The sequence below is a fragment of the Callithrix jacchus genome, chromosome 9, assembly GCF_049354715.1.
Source record: "Callithrix jacchus isolate 240 chromosome 9, calJac240_pri, whole genome shotgun sequence".
NCBI classification, from domain to species: domain Eukaryota; kingdom Metazoa; phylum Chordata; class Mammalia; order Primates; family Cebidae; genus Callithrix; species Callithrix jacchus.
The window spans coordinates 53,035,609-53,060,489 of record NC_133510.1 but is presented as its reverse complement, the minus strand read 5'-3'; the positions used below and the strand labels follow the sequence as shown (position 1 = coordinate 53,060,489).

Below are 24,881 nucleotides of genomic sequence, written 5' to 3'. Positions count from 1 at the left end.
AAAAATTATCCTTATGTATATATTCCAGACCACAACTTTTTCTATATTCTGGTATCATAAGTCAAATCCCAGACAAAAGCAGTACTGATACCCACTGTGAATAATATAAAAAGTAGAAAAGGACATGCATATACAGCTCTCAGGAAAATCTAAAAAAGATTTAATATGAAAAGAAAACTAGTCACACAGCAAGATTTTCCAATTTTTGTTGAATACTGATTTCTCCCCTTCTATATCTCAAACTTACCATGGCTAAAATCGGAGCTTTTCATTTATCCAACTTTGCTGTTCTCCCAATCTTCTCATCGATAACCAGCACCAACATCCTCCAAGCCAAACATAGAAGTCATCTTTGATTTCCCCCTCCCTGTTCCCAATCTGTCAGCAACTACTGTAGTTCTACTTTGAAAGTGCAACATATCTGCCTCTTTTGGTCTCCTTTGCTACCTCCCTAGTCAAAGTGTGCCTGATCTCTCACCTGGACCCCTGGAAGAACCTTCTAATTGGTCCCCATGCTTTCACTCTTGTCCCACCTATTTCTCCACACACTCTTGTCAAAGTGATCTTTTTAAAAAGTAAACAATATCATGTGACCCTGCTTAAATACTTAAATAATCATTTCACTTAAAATGTAAAAGCTTTTATAGGGCCTGCAAGATCCTACATGATGTAGTACCTTTCCAATCTCATCTCATAGCACTCTCCCTCACCATGCTTTACCCACATTAGTCATCTTCCTGCTTCAGGGCCTTGGCACTTGCTGTTTCCTCTACTTGGAATGCCCTTATCCTTCTTTACATGCAGTGGTGATTTAAGATGTCACAATTCTTTGATACTCCCTTCAAGTGAGTCCTAACAAAAAGAATGATGCAAAAGTGGCAGTGTGTTACTTCTAAGACCAAGTCATAAATGGCATTATGGCTTCCAAATCCTGCTCTTTCTTAGATCATTTCCTTTGAGATGGTGTTTCTCAACCTTGTTTTCATTATTCCTCACCTGATAGCCTTCTAGATATTTTATTCCTAATAGGCCCCCAACAAAATTTTAATGCCACAAATACACTGTTTACATGTTTAGGTACCATCACCCTTTGGAAGGATATATGTCACTATAAAATCTTAAGTTTTTTAGATCTTTAGATCCCTCTAAAGAACCAATTGTCACCTAATGGGGTCAATAGCACTCCATTAAGAATGCATACTCTAGGGAAGGCCAGATATGTTGTGAGGAAATTCAGGGAGCCCTGTGGAAAAACACATGTGGTAGGAAAGTAAGGTCTCCCGCCAACAGCCAGTGAGAAACTGAGGCCTCCTATGAATAGCCCTATGAGTAGCCTGTCTGGAAGCACACCCTTCATCCCCAGTCAAGCCTCCAGGTGACCAGCAATAGCCAATATCTGGACCACAACCTAGGACAAACCCTGAACTAAAACTACACAGATTCTTGACTCTCAGAAACTGAAATAATGTGTATTCATTTAAACCACTAAGGTTCGGGGTAATTTGTGACACCAACAGAATTAATATTTCTCCTGGTCGTACCCAACTCCTAAAATATGGGAGAGAGCCTTTGGAATCAGGCAATAGATGGAAGCTGGCAGATCTGTGAGGTGAAAGCTAAAAGAACCTTGAAGAAACTGTTTTGTAGAAAATTAATGCCTTTGAGGCTGGTGCAGGTGAGGGCTAAAAGGAAAGTGAGTAAAATTTTGTACAAACTGGAGGCAAGAGAAATCTTATTATATACTGATAAAAACTTGAGCAACACTGTTAGCTACAGTTACATCAAACGTAGAAATTGTGCTTAATGAAGAGGGTGATCAAACTAAGGAGATTTCCAGAGTGTTGAAGGTACCTGCTGGCTTCTTGCTGTTTATACTAAAATATAAGAGAAGACATATACAGCTAAAGGAAGAACCGTTAAAACAAAAAGAGGAAAGGCTTCTGACTCAAGGGACAACAAAAAATACATAAAGGGTATAACTGTAAAATCCTTAGTTAAGACCTCACAAATATCCAAAATTGTGCCTCAAAAAAAAAAAAAAAAAAACATTCAAACAACAGGGCTTTTGAGAAGCTTAAAGAAGTCGCCACTCAGTTTCAGCCAAAGTTCATGCTAAGACATTTTTGGGTGTGGCTTTTATTACTGAATGAAATAAAACCCAGTAAGAATCACAGGACGCCTACAAAGTTTTCTGAAGAATTACATTGACAAAAATACCACCTCATATTATCCACCACCAGATGTTGAATATGGCAGTAGAGATGATTTGTCTTTTTAGTTTAAAAGTCTTTGAGGGGAGCTGTACTTAAGGAACTACTCCCAAGGAACTATACCCAGTGAGCTTCATCAACACCTAGGGCTGACTTAAATGATAAGATTCTAGACTTTGAGATGATGCTATACTGGGGTAATTTGGAGGATCTTAACTTGCATATGGACAACAGATAAATAATTTGTGACCAGAGGGGAAGACTGTGGTGGTTTAAAATATGGCTAGATTATTCAGCACTAGCTTCACTAGGTGGAGCCTAAATCCCCTCCCCTTGAGTAAGGACTAGACTTAGTGACTTACTTCCGGTGAACAGAGAATAAGGAAGATGTAATGATGTATGTGATTCCATGACACATACAGGTCATAAAAGGCATTGAGGCTTCTTCCTTGCTCTCCCATGGACTGCTTGCTCTGGAAAAAGTCAGCTGCCATGTCATGAGGACACTCAAGCAGCCCTATGAAGAGGTTCATATAGTAAGGAACTGAGGCCTCCAGTCAATAGCCATGGGAGCAAAATTTCCCGAAAGCAGATCCACCAGCCTAGTCAAGCCTTCAGGTGACTGCAGTCCTGGCCAGCATCCTGACTTGGGCTTCATGAGAGACCCTGAATCAGAACAACCTAGGTAAGACTCTCCCAAATTCCTGACATTCAGAAACTGTGTGTTATAAATACTTTCTGTGTTAAGCCACTAAATTTGGGGATAATTTGTTACAAAGCAATAGATAGCTAATCTGCCTGGCTAGCTCCTTCTCATACAATCCACCGACCATCTCCCTTAAGAGTTCTTCCTCTTAACTAAAATAGCTGCCACCCTAAACTCTAGTTTCTACTCTCACCTCTGTTTCTTTTCTTCAGAGAACTTATCATAGCTAGAGGGTTATTTATTTGCTTACCTCTTTAGGGTCTGTCTTTCCTACTGCCCCATCCAAATGACAACTCTGGAGGACTGAGACACTGTCTGGTCACCATTATATCCCTAACATTTAAGACAGCGCTGAATTAAGTTTTGTAAACAAAGAAAAATGCTCACCTTCACTAATATAGTTAAAAGAAACACAAATTAAAACATGAATATATTTTTCACCTACCAAAAGAGTCAGCAAAGTATGGCCCACAGGCCAAAGCCAGCCCACTACCTGGTTTTGTAACTGAAGTTTTATTGGGACACAATCACCCTCACTTACTTATGTATCTTCTACAACTGCTTTTGCACAATGACAGAGTTGAGGAGCTGGAACAGAGATCTTATGGCCCAGAAAGCTGAATATATTTCCTACCTGGCCTTTTGTAGAAAATGTTCATCACCCCTAATCTACCAGATTGCCAAAGATGAAAAAGTCTGATGATATTCAGTATTGGTGAGGATGCAGAAGGTAACCTCATATATTGTTTGCTGAAGGTACAATCTCTCGAGGAGAACTGATTGAATCAATCAAATTTAAAATGCACATGCTCTTCTGACTCTATTTCACTTCCAAAAATTTATAGTAAAGTCATAATGTAGAAATTTACAAAGATATAGAAGGATGTTCCCTGAAGCACTATTAAAAAAAGAAAAGGAATTAAAAAAAGAAAGGTAACAACCATCAAGTGGGGATGGTTAAATAAATTATGGTATATACATACTATGAAAGACTATTGCAGAATAAACTAGCTTAACAGACTATTATATATGGCATATATATTACAATAGACTAGTTATATATACTAGCTTAATCAGCACTATAAAAGTGTGCTTAAGTTAGAGACTACACTCAGAAATTCATTCTCACATAATTTTTTGTAGCTTCATGATTTGTTTTCCACCAATGAACCTTGACATTTTAGATGTATAATATTCAAAAAGTATCTTTCAGAAAAAGTATACATTACAAGCAGCTAATTTGCTTTTTTTTTTTTTTGAGTAGAGCATTTTTAACCTTTTAAGTAGTAACACACCAATGACAAAAGAGAACCACTTATTTAGTACCAGTGTAGTCAGCTTAAGTTACCAACCTAGTGATAAGGACTCCTACATAAAATGCTCCTACCTAATTTAAATATTTGTGAGTGAACAGATGCTGAGTATCTGGTATTGCAGTCAGCACTGTTATAGTGATGTGAGGTACATAGAAGCAAATCAAGAATAAAATTAATGCTTTCCTTAAAAGTCTATAGGCCAGGTGCATTAGCTCATGCCTGTAATCCCAGCGCTTTGGGAGACCAACGTTGGAGGAGTATTTAAAATAAAATAACTGCCTGTAATCCCAGCGCTTTGGGAGAACAACGTTGGAGGAGTATTTAAAATAAAAATACCCTTAAAACAACCTGGTATGGTCGGAAGGACAGCAATTATGCCTCTTTTACAGATAAGGAATCTAAGAATCAGAAAAGCAAAGTACCCTGCCTCTCTACATTGCTATCAACCAGGACTGTGTTTAATTTTCACACCCTTAAATCCAGGGCTCTTTCTACTACACTGTGTTATTCCCCAACATCACCAAGAAAATGGCCATTCTTCTCACTATAATGTATGTATAATGTCATTCTCACCTTTCCATGCCTCATCACAAATTCTTTTTTTTTTTTTCTTATTTTTTTATTGCATTTTAGGTTTTGGGGTACATGTGCAGAGCATGCAATACAGTTGCATAGGTACACACATGGCAGTGTGTTCTGTTTGCTTTCACCCCTTCACCCACATTTGGCGTTTCTCCCCAGGCTATCCCTCCCCACCTCCCCCTCCCACTGGCCCTCTCCTTTTCCCCCCAATAGACCCCAGTGTTTAGTACTCCCCTCTCTGTGTCCATGTGTTCTCATTTTTCATCACCCGCCTATGAGTGAGAATATGTGGTGTTTCATTTTCTGTTCTTGTGTCAGTTTGCTGAGAATGATGTTCTCCAGATTCATCCATGTCCCTACAAACGACACGAACTCATCATTTCTGATTGCTGCATAATATTCCATGGTGTATATGTGCCACATTTTCCCAATCCAGTCTATCATCAATGGGCATTTGGGTTGATTCCAGGTCTTTGCTATTGTAAACAGTGCTGCAGTGAACATTCGTGTGCATGTGTCCTTATAGTAGAATGATTTATAGTCCTTTGGGTATATACCCAGTAATGGGATTGCTGGGTCAAATGGAATTTCTATTTCTAAGGCCTTCTATCTCCACCCCATGAATTCCCTTCACAAACAACATTTCTCTCTTGTCTGCCTTTTCAAGGTTTCAGTTACCCACAGTCAACTACAGTCTGGAAATACTACTTACAATAAGATATTTTGAGAGAGAAAGAGAGACCAATTCATATAACTATTATTACAGCATATTGCTATATTTGTTCTATCTTATTAACAGTTATTGCATTAACACAATATGGAACGTATCTGCCACAGAAAAAGAGTGACGACTATATGCAAACCCAGTCCTCCACCGGGATTTTACTTCCTCTTACAGCTCTCCTAGATTACTCCAGTTCACATTATTCCAGTTCAGTATATATGAACTGGGTCATTCCTGTCATACCCAACTAAATAAGAGTCGAGGGGCCAGGGAGAAAACTCATTCAGGGTGAACAGCCTGGTTTTACCTAGCAGCTGCTGAAACAACCTGCTGTGACTATCAGAATAGCTGCTTGCCAATTCCTAGAGGCTTCTCTAGTGCCAATGAAGGTTCTTGCAAAGCAATATTTAACATTGTTCTTTCTAATAAAATCCCCAACCTTTTCCTTGTTCCTCAGATGTACTGCAAACCACCCCGATCTGCATGTATACCCCAAGTTGCAATTTTTTTAATTCCCAAACAAAATGTTTAATTTACAGCTTTGTCTCTGTGTTTTATACTGTCTTCAACAACACACTCTTGATTCCTTCCCCAAACGCCCTCCAAACTTGGCACTTTAGAATTTAATTAAGCTGCAATCATAGTTTGGCTAGTAGCCAATTTAACTAATGCCTTAAGAACAGTGACTGTGACTTCCAAAACTTTTATTTACCTCACTGTCTTTACAGTAGATGCTTCATTAGTAGCATCTAGAAAGGGGTTGTCCAAAAAATATATTTATTAAATGTATGTTAATGATTCAAACGTTTTCTTAATGGCAGTGCCTTGAGTCACCAAGGCCTCTAATGAGTGCCTTCTATTCATACATCAGATACCACCTCTACAGTCATTTAATTTCCTGCAATGGCTGCCATTTTCTATCTCTGTCCTTCCCTGAAGTGACCTATTCTCTCTCTTCCTCATTTCTGGGACTAGCAGGGGACTATCTTTCTCCTTGGGATATCTATAAGTTAGATAGTTCTCATGTACTCCTTAGTACTTGCAGTCCTAGTTGTTTATTACTCTAATGTATCAATCACATTGTCATTGTTCATTTTACAGTTGGATGGTGTATTAGTCCGTTCTCATGCTGCTATAAAGAACTGCCCAGACTGGGTAATTTATAAAGGAAAGACATTTAATTGACTCCCATTTCTACACCGGTGGGGGTGGGGGGGCCTCAGTAAACTTACAGTCACAGCGGAAGGGGAAGCAAACATGTCCTTCTTTCTTTTCATGGCAGCAGGAAGGGGAAGTGTCAAGCAAAAGGGGGGAAAGCCCCTTATAAAACCATCAGATCTAGTGAGAACTCACTCACTATCACAAGAACAGTATGACTGTAACCACCCCTGTGATTAAATTACCTCCCACTTGGTCCCTCTCACAGCATATGAGGATGATAGGAACTACAATTTAAGGTGTGATTTGGGTGGGGACACAGAACCAAATCCTATTAGATAGAATCTGAGAATACCTTATTGGTTTAAGAGACATATCCTTTAGAAAGCTGAGCTTCAACACAAATTCTCAAACTCTTCCAAAAACCTGAAGAGGAGGAAACCCTTCAAACTCATTTTATGAAGCCAGCATTACCCTGATACCAAAGCCAATGACACTACAAGAAAACTACAGGGCAATGCCCCTGATGAATACTGATGCAAAAATCCTCAACAATATACTAGCAAACAGAATTCAATAGCACATTAAAAGATCATCACCAAGCACCATTTATTCCTGAACTGTGATGATGGTTCAATACATGAAAATTACTCAATGTATCAGCACATATACAGAATGTTGGGGGAAAAAGAAATATGATCACCTCAACTGATGCAGAAAAAGCTTTTGACAAAATTCCACAACCCTTCATGATAAAAACACTCAATAAAATAAAAACTGAAAGAAACTACCTCAGCATAATAAACGTCATTGTTCCACAGTAGCAGTTCTATGCAAACCTACCCCAAATTCCAAGAAAGCTGAGAGACTGACGAAAGAGGCAGGCAAATCTATTTTCTTAGAAAGAAATATTTAAGACCAGGTGCAGTGGCTCATGCCTGTAATCCCAGCATTTTGGGAGGCCAAGGTGAGCGGATCACAAAGTCAGGAGATCAAGACCATCCTGGCCAACATGGTGAAACCTTGTCTCTACTAAAAACACAAAAAAATTAGCTGGGCATGGTGGCTGGCACCTGTACTCCCAGCTACTCAGGAAGCTGAGGCCAAAAATAGCTTGAACCCAGGACATGAAAGTTGCAGTGAGCCAAGATCGCACCACTGCACTCCAGCCTGGGACAGAGGGAGACTCCATCTCATGGAATACAACAGAGCTCCAATAATAAATCAATATAAGATCTTTTTTTTTTTTTTTGAGACACGCTCTCACTCTGTTGCCCAGGCTGGAGTACAGTGGCACAATCATAGCTTGCTGCAGCCTCAACTTCCCAAGCTCAGGTGAATTCTCCCACCTTGGCCTCCCAAAATGCTGGGATTGTAGGTGTGAGCTACTGTACCCAACCTTGTGAATATTCTTTAGTGGGGTATTTGTTCAAGTCTTTTGCAGATAAATATATGTCTTCTTATTGTAGAGTTTTAAGAGTTTTTGTGTATTTTGGATAACAGTCCTTAATTAGGTATACCTTTTGCAAATATTTTCTCTCAGTATGTATTTTGTCTTATTATTTTGACTTTCTTCACTTTAAAATCAGGTTTTATTTTGTTATTGAATCGTAGGATTTCATTTTCTCTTTTCTTTTTTTGAGAAAAAAGAAAAGGTCCCTCTGTTGCTCAGGCTGAAGTGCAGTGGCCCAATCTCGGCTCACTGCAGCCTCTACCTCCTGGGTTCAAGCAATTCTCCTGCTTCAGTCTCCTGAATAACCAGGATTACAGGTGCATGCCAGCACCTGGCTAATTTTTGTATTTTTAGTAGAGACAGGATTTTACCATGTTGGTCAGGCTGGTCTCAAACTCCTGACCTTGTGATCCGCCTGCCTCAGCCTCCCAAAGTGCTGGGATTACAGGCGTGAGCCATTGTGCCCAATCAGAATTTCTTTATGTATTCTGGATATTAGCCCCTTACAGGATATATGATTGGCAAATATTTTCACCCATTTTATAGGCCTTTTGGCTGTTGTGTTCTTTGATACACAGAGGTTTTAAATTTTGATGTAGTCCAATTTATCTATTTTTACTTTTGTTGCCTGTTTTTAATGTCATGTCTAAGAAATCCATTACCAAATCCAATGTCCTCCTATTTTTTTTAAGAGTTTTATAGTTTTAGGTCTTACATTTAGGTCTTTGATCTTTTTTGAGGTAATTTTTGTATATGGTATAAGGTAAGGGTTTAATTTCATTCTTTTGCATGTGGATATTCAATTTTCCCAACACCATTTGTTAAAGAGACTGCCCTTTTCTCATTTGATTGGCTGGGCACAGTGGCTTATGCCTGAAATTCTGGCACTTTGGATCACTTGAGCCTAGGAGTTTGAGATCAGCTTGAGCAACATGGCAAAACCCCGTCTCTTCTAAAAATACAAAAAAAAATTAGCTAGGCATGATGGCATGTGCCTGTAGTTCCAGCTACTCAGGAGGCTGAGGTGGGAGGATCGTCTGCACCTGGGACATTGAGGCTGCAGTGAGCTGTAATTGTATCACTGTACTCCAGTCTGAGAGAAAGAGTGATACTTTGTCTTGAAAAAAAAGAAAAAGAAAAAGGAAGAAAAAATAAGAAGAACAAGAAACAACAAAATAAAAACAACAGATGGCAAATAAGTATATGAAAGGATGTTGAACATTATAAATCATTAGAGAATTACAAGTTAAAGCGAAAAGGAGATGCCACTACACACCTGTTAAATGGCCAAAATCCAAAACACTGACATCATCCAATGCTGGCGAGTATGTGGAACCAACAAGAACTCTCATTCATTGCTGGTGGAAGTGCAAAATAGTACAGCCACTTTGTAAGACAGTTTGGTGATATCTTATGAAACTAAACATGCTCTTACTATACAACACAGCAATTGTGCTGCTTGGTATTTACCCAAATGAGTTGAAAACTTATGGTCACACAAAAACCTGCATGTGGACATCTACAAAACAGCTTTATTGACAAAACTTGAAGCAGCCAAGATTTCCTTCAGTAGGTGAAGGAATAAACTGTAGTACATCCAAACAATGGAATATATTTAGTGTTAAAGAAAAATGAGCTATCAAGCCATGCAAAGACATGTAGAAAACCTTAAATGCATATTATAAGTGAAAAAGGCCAATCCGAAAGGTTATATAATTATTTCAACTATACAATATTTGGGAAAAGACAAAACTATGGAGACAATACAAGATCAGCAGGAAGGGAGGGATGAATGGGCAGACCACAGAGGAATTTTTTTTAAGGCAGTGAAACTATTCTGTATGATATTATAATAGTGGATACATCTCATTAAACATTTGTCAAACTCATAGACTGTACGACACTAAAAGCGAACCTTAATGTAAACTATGGTCTTCGAGTGATAATGAGGTATCAGTCTAGATTCACTGATTGTAACAAACATACCACTCTGGGACAGAACATTATTAGTGCAAGAGGCTTGGGTTGAAGCAGAAAGGGTATATAAGAACTCTGTTCTTTCTGCTAAATTTTGCTATAAACCTAAAATTGCTTTTAAAAAAAATAAAGTCTTTTTTTTTTCAATTGGGCAAAGGACTTGAATAACATTTCTCCAAAGAAGATGTATAAATGCCGCACAAGCATATTTTTAAAATGTGCAACATCATTAAATCATTAGAGAAATGCAAATCAAAACATAAAAGACATATCACCTCACACTCATTTGATGGCTACTTTCATTTTAAAAAATAAAAGAACAAAATGTATTGGCAAGGATGTAGAAAAAGGCGAACCCTTGTGCACTGTTGCTGAGAATGTAAAATGATGTAGCCCCTACCGAAAACAGTATGGCAGTTCCTTAAATAATTAAAAATAGAACTACTACACAATCCAGTGATTCCACTTCTGGGTATATATTCAAAAGAATTAAAGCAGGGTCTTGAAGAGGTATGTGCACACCTATATTCATGACAGCATTATTCAAAACAGTCAAGAAGTAGAAGCAACACAAATGTCCATCAATGGATGAATAAACAAAATTTGGTATATATATACAAAGTAATATTACTGCCTTAAAAAGGAAATTCTGCAGCCAGGTGCAGTGGTTCATGCCTATAATCCCAGTATCTTGGGAGGCTAAGGTGGGAGGATCGCTTGAGTCCAAGAGTTCAGATTGGCCTGGGCAACATGGTGAAACTCATCTCTACCAAAAATACAAACAACCTAGCCAGGCATGGTGACTTGTACTTGTAGTCCCAGCTATTTGGGAGACTGAAGTGGGAGGATCACCTGAGCCCAGAAGGTAGAGGCTGCAGTGAGCAGTGATCTCACCACTGCACTCCAGCGTGGGTGACAGAGTAAGACCCTGTCTCAAAAAAAAAAAAGGAAATTCTGACATTGCCACAATACGGATATATGAAGACATTACACTGCTTGAAATAAGCCAATCACAAAAAACAAATAGTGATTGTATCGACAGTAGCCAAATTCACAGAGAGAGAAAGTGAAATGATGGTTCCAGGGACTGGGGGAAGGAAGGAATGGGGAGTTGTAATACCTACAGAGTTTCCGATTTGTAAGATTAAAATCTGGATGTCGGATGCTATATAAGTTTAGTCTAAAGCTATTCCTTTAGCTATTTTAAGTTCAGCCTAGGGTTTCTCCATATATAGTGAACTATAACCTAATTGAATATGTAAATAGGAAGTAATCTATGCTTGAACCAATCACTGAGTTTCAGCCAATCAAAGTTGGCCAAGTGTTCAAACCATGTTCAAATAGGGCAAAAGGCAAACTGTAACCAATCAACTGTTTCTGTACCTGACTTCTATTTTCTGTACATCATTTTTCTTTTTCTCTCCATAAATTTCCCACCAGCGGCAGCCCCCGTCACTCTGAACCTATTCTGGTTCCGGGACCTGCCCAATTCCAAATCATTCTTTGCTCAAACTCTGTTAAATTTAATGTGTCTAAAGTTTTTGTTTTAACAGTGTAGAACCATGTGAATGTACTTAACACTACTGAACTGTACACTTAAAAACAGTTAAGATGGGCCGGGCGCGCTGGCTCAGGCTTATAATCCCAGCACTTTGGGAAGCCGAGGCGGGTGGATCACGAGGTCAAGAGAGCGAGACCATCCTGGTCAACAAAGTGAAACCCTGTCTCTACTAAAAATACAAAAATTAGCTGGGCATGGTGGTGCACGCCTGTAGTCCCAGCTACTCGGGAGGCTGAGGCAGAATTGCTTGAACCCAGGAGGTGGGGGTTGCGGTGAGCCGAGATCGCGCCATTGCACTCCAGTCTGGGTAACAACAGCGAAACTCCGTCTCAAAACAAAGAAAAAAATAGTTAAGATGGTAAATTTTATGTTGCCTCTATTTTACCACAACTTTTTTAAAAAGCTGAGCTCACTTGCCAAAATAATTTCAAAATTCAATTCCAAAAATATAAATGCTAGGCACCAAGATTCTTGGCGCATCAGAACTATCTTCATCTTCCCTTTTCCAGAACAAGTTCTAGGCACCAAAATTGTTAGCGCATCATCTTTCCTTTTCCAGAAAAAGTCCCAGCGGCCTAGACAGGCTGAAAGTCTGGGGCTGCTTAAGTGATTGAATGGCCAAACTAGAGCAGGCAATGACTTCCACTTAGAGGAAGCTCAGCATTGTTAAATTTAAACATTTCTGCCCACTGGCTACTATATAATAACTTTAACAGCATTTTGACTGACACAGTACGCTTCTGTGTCCAGCAACTTGCTCATTAACACTCAATGCATTCTGGGCCCTGCGGAGAGGAAATAGAGCAGTCAGGGGGCGTCCGGCCTAGCACAGGACGATAAATATAAACCTGTAATACCGAACCCCACTAAGCAAAAATATCAGGCCTTGGATTCCACTCCTGTGTACGTCACAGTGATCTATGAACTCATTTCCACCACGTTTCTTTTCACTTCAAGATGCCAAATTAAGGCTGTGACGGTTTCTGTCAGCCCCTTCACACGTTGGCGCCAGCTGGGGATCAGGAGCGCACAGGGAGGAGCCGCAGGCCTCCAGGGCCTGGAGCCGTCACACAACCCCTAGGAAGGAAAGGAGGGAGCGCCTCTCCCGACTCCCGGAGGAGGGCGCCCGTTCTCTGATCCCCGGGGAAGGAGGGCCGGGAGCTCAGCGAGTGCTCCCCGTGAGTCCCGGGAGGCGGCGGCGAGCCCTCTGAAACCGGAAATCCGCCTCTAGACGCCGATCAGAGCGGACAACCGGCTGAGAGGCACTGGGGAGGGGACAACCTACCCATTCGGATGTGCACGCTGGCGGAGGCCACGTTGCTGCCATAGTTGAAGTCGTCCTCGATTGAGGAGCAAGGGTACCGGGAATCGGGATCGGCCATGGCGGCAACAGTACCCCTACCAGCCACTGCCAAGCCCAGGACACTCAGCTGACCGCAACCACCTCCTACCTACTTCCGCGAAGAAAAGCCCAGCCCCAACAAGCCGAGCGACGTCGGCGGGCGAAGCCCGAGCGAGTCGATTGCGTCGCCTCAATAATTCCAGGGGGGCGGAGATAGAGGGGATAGCTCCGGGTTAGGAAGGAAGAGAAAACGGTTTGCGTTCCCAGCGCCATCTGAAGTGAAACTTTTCTCAGATTGTTCTCAACATACTTTTTAAGCCCTCTCACCTAGGAGAGTTGCTAAAGTGATAGAAGCCGTGTCCCAGTCACCCATCCACTCCGCAAATACCCATCTCATTCATCCACTCTTTCAACCACACTGAGGGTGCATTTTTACTTCTATTATTTTTAGTAATAATACTTATATTTATTGAGCACTTTCTATAAACCAGGCTTTCTGAATGAAGTAATATTTAATCCTGAAAGGCAAGTAGCAGCCAACCAGAGAAAGTAGTGATGTAGGCTGGTTCTCAAGGGACCGACGTCTGCAAAAGGGGGGACGCGGAAGCTCAGCTGGTATAGGGGACAGGGGGCAAAGAATGAAACTGGATAGCTAAACAAAGGCCAGATCATTCTTATGCAGAAGTGGAATACATTGGAGAGGGCCATGACCAGAGGCAGAGAAAAGGGAATAAAGTTGTACTACTCTAAGAGAGAGATGACAGTAGCAAATACAATGGATTAGAGTGAATATTTATGATATTGTTATCATTCCAATATAAAGAGATGTAGACATACCCAGAGTAGTGTCATCCTAGGGTCCCTTGGAATTGTTTTCATGAGTTTACTTTGATCTACCCACATTGCCCAGTCCTCACCTTAACCACAGCACCCAAACACTTAGCAAGTGGAATTTAGAACAGCTGTGGAACACTCTGTTCTGAAACTAAATCCTTAAACTTGACGTTCTCAGAAGCTTTTGCCAAAAGAACTAACCTCACTTCCATAATGACAAGAAAAAGAAAACTTTATATTTTATGACTTTACAAACATTTTACAAGCATATCATTTATATTTGCTTTTGTTAGTTTGTTTGGGACAGAGTCTCAGTCTGTCGCCCAGGCTGGAGTGCAGTGGCGCTATCTCAGCTCACAGCAGCCTCGACCTCCTGAGGTCAGGTGACCACGCCCGGCTAATTTTTTGTATTTTTTGTAGAGACAGAATTTCTCTTATGTTGCCCATGCTGGTCTCGAACCTGGACTCAAGTGATCCACCCACCTTGGCTTCCCAAAGTGCTGAGATTACAGGCGTGAGCCACTGTTCTTGCCCCCTCATTTTAATTTGTTGAGTGGATAGGTGAATGGGACATGACTTCTATCACTTTAGCTACTCTCCATGTGAGAGGACTTAAAAAGCTTGTTGAGAAAAATCTGAGAAAAGTTTCACTTCAGATGACACTGGGAATGCAATCCATTTTCCCTCCCATCCTGACCTGAAGCCATCCCCCTCTTTCTCTGCTCCACCATAATAATAGAATTTATTAAGAGGACAAACTGGAGCTGAACTGGAAACCCAACTTTGCAGTGACTAAAAACAGCATCAGTAAAGTTTGATCCTCTACCTTTTACCAGTTACAAAAAATAAATTTCAGGTAGATTGTGGATCTAAATGTGAAAGGGAAAACAATAAAACTTAAAGAAAATGACAGGAGAATATGATTTGGAGGAAAGCAAATATATCTAAAACTGGATAGAAAATAGCACTTAACTTCAAAGAAAAAGACTGACAAATTAAATTATATTAAAATTAGGAATTTCTAGTAATCAAAATGTACCATAGGAGAGTGAAAAGGAAGCCATAGAGTAGGGGAAGATATCTGCTATACATGTAACCTGCATAAGGCTCCTTTTCAGAATATAAAAACGATTGTTACAAATCTGGACCAAAAAAAGACAGTCAATAGAAGAATAGACAAAAGACTGGAACAAGAACCTAATACACACACACACACACACACACACACACACGCAGCCAAGTGGCTAATAAACATATGAAAAGATGATCAGAGAAATGTAAATAAATGCCAAAATGAGATATCTTTAAGCACCCACCAAATGATTAAAATTAAGAGACTGATAATATCAAGTGTTGACAAGACTGGAATATATAGAACTCAAACAAGAGCTGACTTCAAAGGTCAGAAGGACACTTCACTTGGTTTAATCAGCTGTCACCATTTTGATATTCTTAATAATTTGGCCTTTGAATGTGTGTTTCATAAGTGAAGTCTCAAAGTACAATGGAAAATAAACATGTACAGAAGAGGTATGCACAATGTGAATGTCCACTGTTTCCTGCCAATCATTTGCATTTAAGCATTTAGGATGCCCCATGAGCACAGAAGTCTGTTGGACCTGCAATATACGGGAGTTAAGCTAGACTTAAAGCTAGTAAAAGATAAGCATGTCACACCTGAGACTTAGTAAGGGGAAGGGAAGGCACTGACAGCCCCAAGAGGCCTAACTTTCCTTACCAAAGAGAACTTCCACTTTGAATGCAGAAAGAAGGCAATGACGTTTTAAGAAACGTGAATGACCAAGGAATCTTTTCACAACTTTGTTGTTGTTGTTGTTGTTTGTGATAGGGTCTTGTCCTGTTGCCCAGGTTGGGGGGCAGTGGTGCAGTTATAGCTCACTGGCTCACTGCAGCCTCGAACTCCTGGGCTCAAGGGCTCCCCCTACCTTAACCTCCTGAGTAGCTAAGACTACAGGTGCATGCCACCATGCCCAACCAATTTTTTAAATTTTTTGAGATGGGGTCTTGCTGTGTTTCCCAAGCTGGTCTTGAGATCCTGGACTTAAGCAATTCTCCAGTCGTGGCCTCATAAAGTTCTGGGATTACAAGCTGTCACATCCCTTTTTACTTGTGTTCTTTCCCTATAAATGTCAACCACTTGCACTCAAAATGAAGACACAGAAAGAAAGGGAAAGACATGGCAATCATATTTCCTTTTGTTTTCAGGCTTTCGTTTGCAATAAGCTGAAAGTAGAGTGTTGGTATAGTTTGCATGTATCAAGAGGTGAAATAAAAATAATTGATTTAGTTTTGGGTGACTTTTCCACACTTCTTGTAAGAATAAAATAAATATGTACAAGCTATGAAATACAAATTGTGCTATTTTGGTGATTCCACATACGCATTTAATGCCCTTCTAAATTTGTATTTAAAACTACCTTTGCAAGATCAATGGCAAAATTTGTGCTAATAATTTTTAATGATTTCTTTTACTACGCTAAATAGCAAGTAAAAAATCATGGCAAGTCAAGAGATTGCAAAAGAAATGAAAAAGCTTTATATTTAAGTATCTTTAATAGGGCTTCTTCTTGCTTTTTGAACAAGAGGGCCTACATTTTTACTTCTTGCTGGGCCCCACAAATTATGTAGATGAAACAATTCCTTTGAAAAATTGTCAGTATCTACCAAAGTTGAAGATACACTGCAAGTTCTATGACTTGGCAATTCTACTCCTAGGTAGAGTATATGTCCAACAGAAATGCATGCACATGTTTACAAAAGACATATCCAAGGATACACATAGCCACATGGTTCTTAATAGCCAAAAACTAGAAACAATGCAAATTGTCCACTATTGAAAAAAATGAATAAATTATAGCATTTTATATAATCACATACTTTATATAATTAAAATGAACAAATTGACATGTTCATAGATGAAGCTTGCAAACATAATGCTAAGCAAAAGAAATCAAACACAGAATATATAGAATAACAAAGAATAATGAAAAGTTGAAAAGCAAACAAAAGTAATGTATGGTCTTAGACATCAGGAAATTGTTTATCTTTGGGGAAAATGAAGGGATAATCATTGGGAGGAGGTACTTAGAAAGACTTCTTTAATTCCAGTAATATTCTGTTTCCTGGCTGATTACATATGTTCACTTCTTGATAATGAGGCAAGCTATTTTTACTTAGGATTTGTGTATATGTTATACTTAAATGCGTATTTTATACTTAAATTTTAAAAATTGTTGTAAAAAAGTGACAAAGTATTTGCTCCCTCTCAGTTTAGATAAGAAAGCTATCTTATGACAATAAAGCATTTACTTACAGACATGAAATCCAGTAACTCAGGAATCCAATGCTTCTCTTTCTTTTAAAGCTACACTTTCAAGGAAAGTACTTTGTAAGTAAAATCACTAATCTAGAGGAAATTTTAGTGATTTTTAAAGACCTATCTGCATGCTTCCTCTTTCTTCCAACCATCTCATCATCATTCTGACCTCCTTTTCGTCTGTGTTTGCTCTACAAATCCCAAACTAAGACATCTTCGGAACTATTCTCAAACTACAATTCTGTCCTTATTTCTGGATTGCCTAGAAAACACAATTTTTTTTTTTTTTTTGCTTTTGGATAATAACCTACATTCAACACTATAGGTCATAGAGGTATAAGCTGCAATGATCTTTAAAATTGTTTTATTTATAAAATTTTATTTACAATTCAACCTCAGTGGCCAGAATAGTGGAGATTTGTAAGACTCATGTAATGCTTAAAAAGAGCAAGGGCTTTTACAGCCAAATAAACTAGAATCTCGATCCTAGCTCACTCACTCATTTTCAGGCATCTAAACTAATATCTCCAGGCCTAGGATTTCTCTATTGTAAACTTAAAATGGGAATACCTAAACTGCGGAGTTGTTGGAATATTAAGTGAGTCGTTATGTACAGCATTCAGCTCTGTGATAGTAAGTGCTCAATAAAATTTACTTCTCTCTTTCACTGAACCTTAAAGGATAGGCAGGATTTGACAGCTATCCAGGAAGGAGGAATGATTTCGTTTTGCTAGACTTTTCCTCTTTCTTTCTTTCTTTCTTTATTGCCCAGGCTGGTCTCAAACTCCTAGGCTGTCTCAGCCTCCCAAAGTGCTGGGACTACAGGCTTGAGCCACCACGCCCAACCTCGCACAGTGCTTATAAGAATGAAATAAATATGTTTCTCCCTTAGAAGAAGTGAGGAAAAGAAGGGAATGGAAATGGCCAGAGGTAAGAATGGACACAACCACCGTGAGCTGCTTTAGAGAGCCTTCAATGGTAGGACTCTATTTTGTAATGGAGAGCCACCAAAAATTTTTTTGAGAAAGTAATATGTTGAAAACTCTGTTTAATGTAGATTAATTTGAAGATAAAATGAATTCAGAGAAAGCTGGGCTAGAGAGGCAGCATGGTTTTGTGGTTAGGTAGGCCTCATTTTTCTTGTCTGTGAAATGCAGATAGCACTGCTACCTACATCCAGGTGGCAATGTGTGTGTGGTATAATAAAAAATCTATTTGGCCATTGTTCTGGCACAAAGACCAAATACGTTTCCTGGCACAGAGCTTCAAAAACCCTTGGAATTTCTAGAGTAACAAGAATGTCTTCTGTTATTCTTAATAAGCCCCTTTTATATTGGAATCTATGCAACTCATGAGATGACTCACGGGGTGGTGGGGGGCCTTACATAATTTCAAGGAAGGGGATGACCACACCAGAAAGACAAGGCACATGACCAGGGGATTGGAATTATCGGCCACCCTGTCCTGGAGATTGAGTTCAGTCACAACGGTCAACAATTTATTCAGTCATACATATGTAATGAAACCTCAGATAAAAACTGAAATAATGAAGTTCTGAGAGGTTTGTGGTTGGTAAACACATTGATATTCTGGAAGGGTAGAGCAACTGGAGAGAGCATGGAACCCACATCCCGGACCCTTTCAGACCTTGCCACCCTACGTGGCTCTTCATCTTGCTCTCCATTTGTGTCCTTTATAGTAAAATAGTAATAATAAGCATAGCACTTCCCTGAATCCCATGAGTTATTCTAGTGAATTATCCAACTTGGAGGGAGTCATGGAGACTCTCAAATTTGTATTTAGCTAGGCAGAGATGCAGATAGCTTGGAGACAGACACCTGAGTCTTGCAGCTGGCATCTGAAGTGGTGGCCATCTTATAGTACTGAGACCTTTAATTGTGGGGTCTGAAGTAACTCTGGGTAGTTAGTCTTAGAAATTATGGACCTTGTCCTTAACTTGTGGGGTCTATACTAAGTCAGTAGTTAGTGTTAGAATTGGGATGAATTGCAGGACACCCGGTTGGTTTTGGAGAATTGTTATCAGAACATAGCATGTCAAGTAGTAACACAGTGCCTAGCAAATGGTGAGTGCTCACTAAAGGGTAGCTGTAATTATTATTGGCTACAGGCAAGGTCATCACTTCTTTCATCCATTAGACATGGATTGGGAAGTTACTCTGTGCCAAGGAGCATGCGAGATACACAAAGAAGGCTGACTCCTCTGCTACACACCAATCCTCCACAAGCCCACTAGAAAACAATATCAAAAAAAGAGTTCCAGTGGAAAGAAGTACTGAATGTTATGGAACCTAGAAAGAAATTATGAACTCTGGGGAGATTATAAATAGTTTTATGGAGGTTATAAAGTATTTCAGTTTTCTAGGGCTGCTGTAACCAGTTACCACAAAGAATGATTTGAAACAACAGAAGTTTCTTCTCTCAAGAAACTTAAAGCCGGGAGTCTGGAAGCAAGACGTCTGTGTATGGTTTGTTCCTTCTGAAGGCTCTGAGGAAGAATCCATTCCATGCCTCTCTCCCAGCTTCTGGTGGTTGCCAGCAATCTTTGGAGTTCCTCGTCGTGGCTGCATCACTCCCCTCTCTGCCTCTTTGTTACATGGCCTTTTCCCCCCTCTGTGCCTCCAAGTCTAAATTTCTCACTTCTTGTAAAGTCACTAGTCATTGAATTAGGAGCTACCCTAATCCAATATGAGTTTGTCTTAACTTGATTGGATTTGGAACGTCCCTATTTCCAATTAAGGTCACATTCAGGGGTTATCAGGGTTAGGACTGAAACATACATTTTGGGGGTACACAATTCAACTTGCAACACAGAGATGGTGACTTTTCAATTGAGTATTAAAGGATAAGTAGGGGTTCACGAGGTAAGAGACACTGCAAAACCTCAAACATGAAGTAACTAGTACAGACAAATTGGAAAAGACCCAGACACATATAAGAAATACTATAGAAGAACAAGATTTGGTGACTGATTAGATATAGGCACCTAGCACAAGGTGCTCAGTAAATCCTTCTGATTATAGTATTACTCAGTCAGTCAAAATTACTCGGTGTTACCTTGGCCCATGTGACCAGAAACAAGGAAGTTGATTTTCTAGGAAATAATCAGTTTGGGACAGGCTGATTTGAAATGAAAGCAAGATATCCAAATGGAATTGTTCTGTAAATACTGGAGACAGGAGGTGAGGAGAGAATCTGCAGGCAGGTTAGGACTGATGACACAAATACCAAAGTAGTCGATTTAGAGATTGATAGATGAAGAATTAGATTAAATGAAACCTCTAAGACCTAGAATAAAAAGATCAACGAATTCAGCCTATGTGTACATCATACAGGAAAGAAGAAGAGCTAGTTAGGGAAAGAGAAGAAACATTCAGTAATGCAGGAACAAAATTGAGTATCATCATGGAGAAAAAAAAGGAAAAAATTCAAGAAAGATGGTATGTAATGAGAGGGTAAATGCTATGGAATGGTCAGAATGAGTCCTGAGGACATTTGATCTGAAAAATTACTAAGATTTTTAAACCTAAATATGCTGAATATTTGCACATACAGACCTTTGTTATTGTCTTCATTATAAAGGCACCAGATTACATCCAAGCTTTATTCTTCTTTCAAGATTTCAGAACAATGTAATAAATTCTGTACAAGAAGAACAAGAGGAACCATAACCGCTGTGAGAGACTGGAAGATGTGGATAATGAATGACCAAGTGTTGTTAGGATGTATACTCTGGAACCTGATGATGTAACATCATGTCTTGAATTTATGTGCAGAGAGTTTGTTTTGGACTGAATGATTCTAACACCTCCCACCCCCAAGCCTTATCACCTGACCCAAATTTTTATGTGGAAGCCCAAACCCGTTGGAGTAGCTGTATTTGGAAATGGGACATCTAAGGAAGTAATTAAGGTTAAATAAGGTCATAGGGGTAGGGCCCTGATCCTATAGGATTAGTGTCTTCATATGAAATGTCTTTATAAGAAGAGACATCAGAGAGCTTGTTCACACTTGCTGTATGCGGGCGTCAAGGAAAGAACTTGTGAGGGTGTAGCGAAAAGGGGGCCACCTACAAGATGGAAGGAGAGCCCTCCCCAGAAATTGGACCCTGCCAATACCTTGAGTTGACTTCCAGTCTCCAGAATTGTGAGCAAACAAATTTTTGTCTTTCAGGCCATGCAGTCTGTGGGATTTTGTTGTGGTAGCCTGAGCAGACTAAGATAGAGTTTATTTGGGGGATTTATTCAGTGACAAGGAAAAGAAAGTCAAATCCTCCTGAGGAAAAATAAACAAGATTTATGTTCATTATATGCCAAATAAATTTTGGATATCTTAAATAAGATTTTTATTGTATATACATTTTTATAAGTATTTTTCCAGTAAATATTACACCCAGAGTTCTTATGGCCAGCAGCAGATGTGTCATCTGTAAACTGTAGGAGTTCGACTAGAACCTCTTAAGTCCTTTCCAGTCTCAAACTGTAAACAATCTGAGTAAATATTTTAATGAAAGAGAAAATGTTTAGCCATAATCTTGCTTTTTTTTGACTACATGTCTGGGATTCTCCTCGGTGTAATATAAATGTTTGCTTCAAAAATGGAACTTTAGCAAAATTATGAAAAGCCCTTGGCTGAAAGTTACTCAATCATAAAACGTCAGTGGTGACTAAGCAAAAGTTATAGCAACATACCCTAAACTGAAAAATGCCATGAAAATGATTTAGAAAGAAAATGATCAAATGGGATTACTCACAAAGTGTTGGAAGAAATAAGTTTTTATAGTTGAGGACTTTCTAATCACAGAGATGATACATAATAACTAGAAAATTTTGAAAACACAAAAGCACAAGTAAGAAAATGAAATATCAAATAATTCTTTCCATCGATCCTAAGAGGACAATTGTTAAAATGTTAGTATATATCATGTTGTTAAATAATAATTTTTTAGAAAAATGCTTTTGATGAGAATGTATATTAAATTGGAAAATATGGAATTATAAGAGAACACAAACCTAATTTTATTTTTAAATATTATATATTGGCTTAGGCTCCGTGGCTCACACCTATAGTCCCATCACTTTGGGAGGCCGAGGTGGGCAGATCGCCTGAGGTCAGGAGTTCAAGACCAGCCTGGCAAACATGGTAAAACCCCGTCTCTACTTAAAAACACAAAAATTAGCCAGGTGTGGTGGCAGGCGCCTGTAATCCCAACTACTTGGGAGGCTGAGGCAGGAGAATCGCTTGAACCTGTGGGGCAGGGGTTTCAGTGAGCCAAGATCCCACTATGATAATCTAGCCTGGGTGACACAGGGAGACTCTGTCTCAAATATATATATATATATATATATATATATATATATATATATATATATTTCATATGTATATATTATGTTATATATTATTATGTATATAATGTGTATATACGTATACACACATGCATATAGAACTGGAGGAATACTTAGCACATTTTATTTTTTTTTAAACAAGGTTTCTCTCTGTTACCCAACCTGGAGTGCAATGACATGATCACAGCGGAAGCAATTCCTGGGCTCAAGCAATTCTTCCACCTTAACCTCTGAAGTAGCTGGGTCTGCAGGCACATACCACCATGCCCCGCCAATTTTTGTATTTTTTTGTAGAGGCAGGGTTTCACCATGTTGCCCAGGCTGGTTGTGAACTCCTGGGCTCAAGTGATCCTCCTGTTTCAGTCTCCCAAATTGCTGAGATTACAGATGTGAGCCATGGTGCCTGGTTACATGTTATTTTCATTAGGTCACTTTGATGAAAGCCTAAGAAACATTCAATCTTCACTTTTTAAAATTACCAAGTAGCCGGGTGTGGTAGTTTATACCTGTAATCCCAGCACTTTGTGAGGCTAAGGTGGGAGGATTCCTTGAGCCCAGGAATTTGAGATCAGCTTGAGCAACATAGCAGGACCCCATCTCTACCAAAAAAATTGTTTTAATAAAATAAAATAACCAAGTAATGTCTTGGTAACCAAGTCTTCACCCCATTCCCAATCTTTACTCTATCCCTGAACCCCAATGTATATATGACTCTCTAGGGTAAGGTCATAGGTTATAATTAAGGTAAGAGATGAAGCTCAAATATGGGATAGGTTCTTGATCTTTGTTTGAAATTACTTCCCAAACCAGAAAATATCCTTGATCCCACAAGCTTGAGTGTTCTTTGAACATCCATCCCTACGGATGCTGTATAAATAGCTACTACCAAGATACTTGTCTAATATATATTAATAGCTGTTGTCTGCCTCATCTGTTTTCTCCCTCATCTGTTTCTAGATGTCTAAAGATTTATGCCTGTGCTTAGCTGGAACTTGGCCACTGATATTACTGTGTATCTGTGACACTGTCACCATGGCCTTCAGCGTTTCCTCAGCATCTCCATTTGTTAATGTTTGCAGTTCACTGCTCTCTTCTTTCCAGCTGGGATGAAAACGCTTTATTCTTCTGGTATCCAAAACTCAGTGGCAGGGGGATGTTGGAGAAGATCCCAGAGCAAAGGGCTATGTCGCATAGTGGAACAGTTTTGTGACTTAACCATAGCCCTCTCTTTTCTAGAAAATATGTATGCTGGGACTGGGTGGGTAGGATGGGGTTGAAGTATCTGGGTCTACATGGGTTCTAGTCCAGTTTCTTGCACATTTAGGACTTCAGACTGCTTCTGCTGATGCTTCTGCCCTTACTGCCAGAATCTTTCTCTACCAACGTTTATTGTCTCTCAGAAGCTCAGCTGCCTCTCTCTGCAATCTGGTTTTCATATACGTCTCACATCCCACCAGATATAGTGTATACATTTGAACTCGAGGTTTAGACAGGGTTTAGTTTCCTTCCCATAGGTTTTATAGGTGCTCAACAAATCAGAGAATATTACCAAATGCCTGCTTAGTGTGTCAGCTTGGATGTGTTTGGCTTCAAATAACAAGATTCCTGGCTCAAAAAGGAAACTTATCTCACATAGTTGTAAGACCACAAGCAGGACAGGCTCCAGGAATAGAATAAATGAACTGCTCAATGACATTAGCAAGGACTTGGTTTTTCCTCTCCCTAGGTTTTTCCTCTCATTATTCCCAGGGCTTGTTTCATTCTAATATTGATGTCCATGTAGTTGCAAAATGGTTCCTGGCCATGGCCAGAGCTGCCACATACCATATCCAGAAGAGAGATATCTGAATGAAATATGATTCCCCAACTCATATATTATTGGACCAATTACAGTCATATCTCAGCCCCAATGTGAGTGCATGGATCATGGCAATTTTAATTATGGAGGTCTGAGTAGACCTTATTCATGTGGGAAGGGCAAACCAGACAAGGGAGTGCCAAGTGCAATGGCTTCAATGTGGGGCTATCCCTTGTGTGTTCAATGACCAGCAAGGAGACACTGCAGCTAAAACAGAATGAACAGGAAACAAGATCAGAGGGCAAAGCAGCAGAATGGGAAGGGGAGAAAGAATGCAGGTAATATAAAGAGTTTGACTTTTATTGACTGAAATTAGGAGCCATTGCTGGCTTGTGAGAAAAGGAAAGACAAAGTCCAATAGGATTTAAGAGTCAATCTGACTGCAGTGTTGGAAGCTACCATTAGTTCAGAGGCTACTCTAACAATCCAGACAATATTTAATGGTCAAACCAGAATGGCA

The 24,881-nt window shown here is 39.5% G+C and overlaps 1 protein-coding gene across 6 annotated transcripts in view; it reads right to left on the bottom strand.

Annotated features, from left to right (window-relative positions):
* TMBIM4 (transmembrane BAX inhibitor motif containing 4) overlaps nt 1-13,158 on the bottom strand; it is a 30,311-nt gene extending 17,153 nt beyond the window's left edge. The window contains exons 1-2 of one of the 6 annotated variants that reach the window (XM_035256184.3): nt 677-12,910; nt 248-326 (exon numbers count right to left, since the gene is read on the bottom strand). In XM_035256184.3, coding sequence (XP_035112075.3) covers nt 248-272 — 25 coding nt within the window. In that variant the 5' untranslated portion in view covers nt 273-326; nt 677-12,910. Of the gene's footprint in view, nt 1-247; nt 12,911-12,972 lie in introns of those variants that run through there. The other 5 variants (XM_078338046.1, XM_078338045.1, XM_078338044.1 and 2 more) reach the window with 5 other exon arrangements.
* Between the last annotated feature and the right edge of the window lie 11,723 nt (nt 13,159-24,881).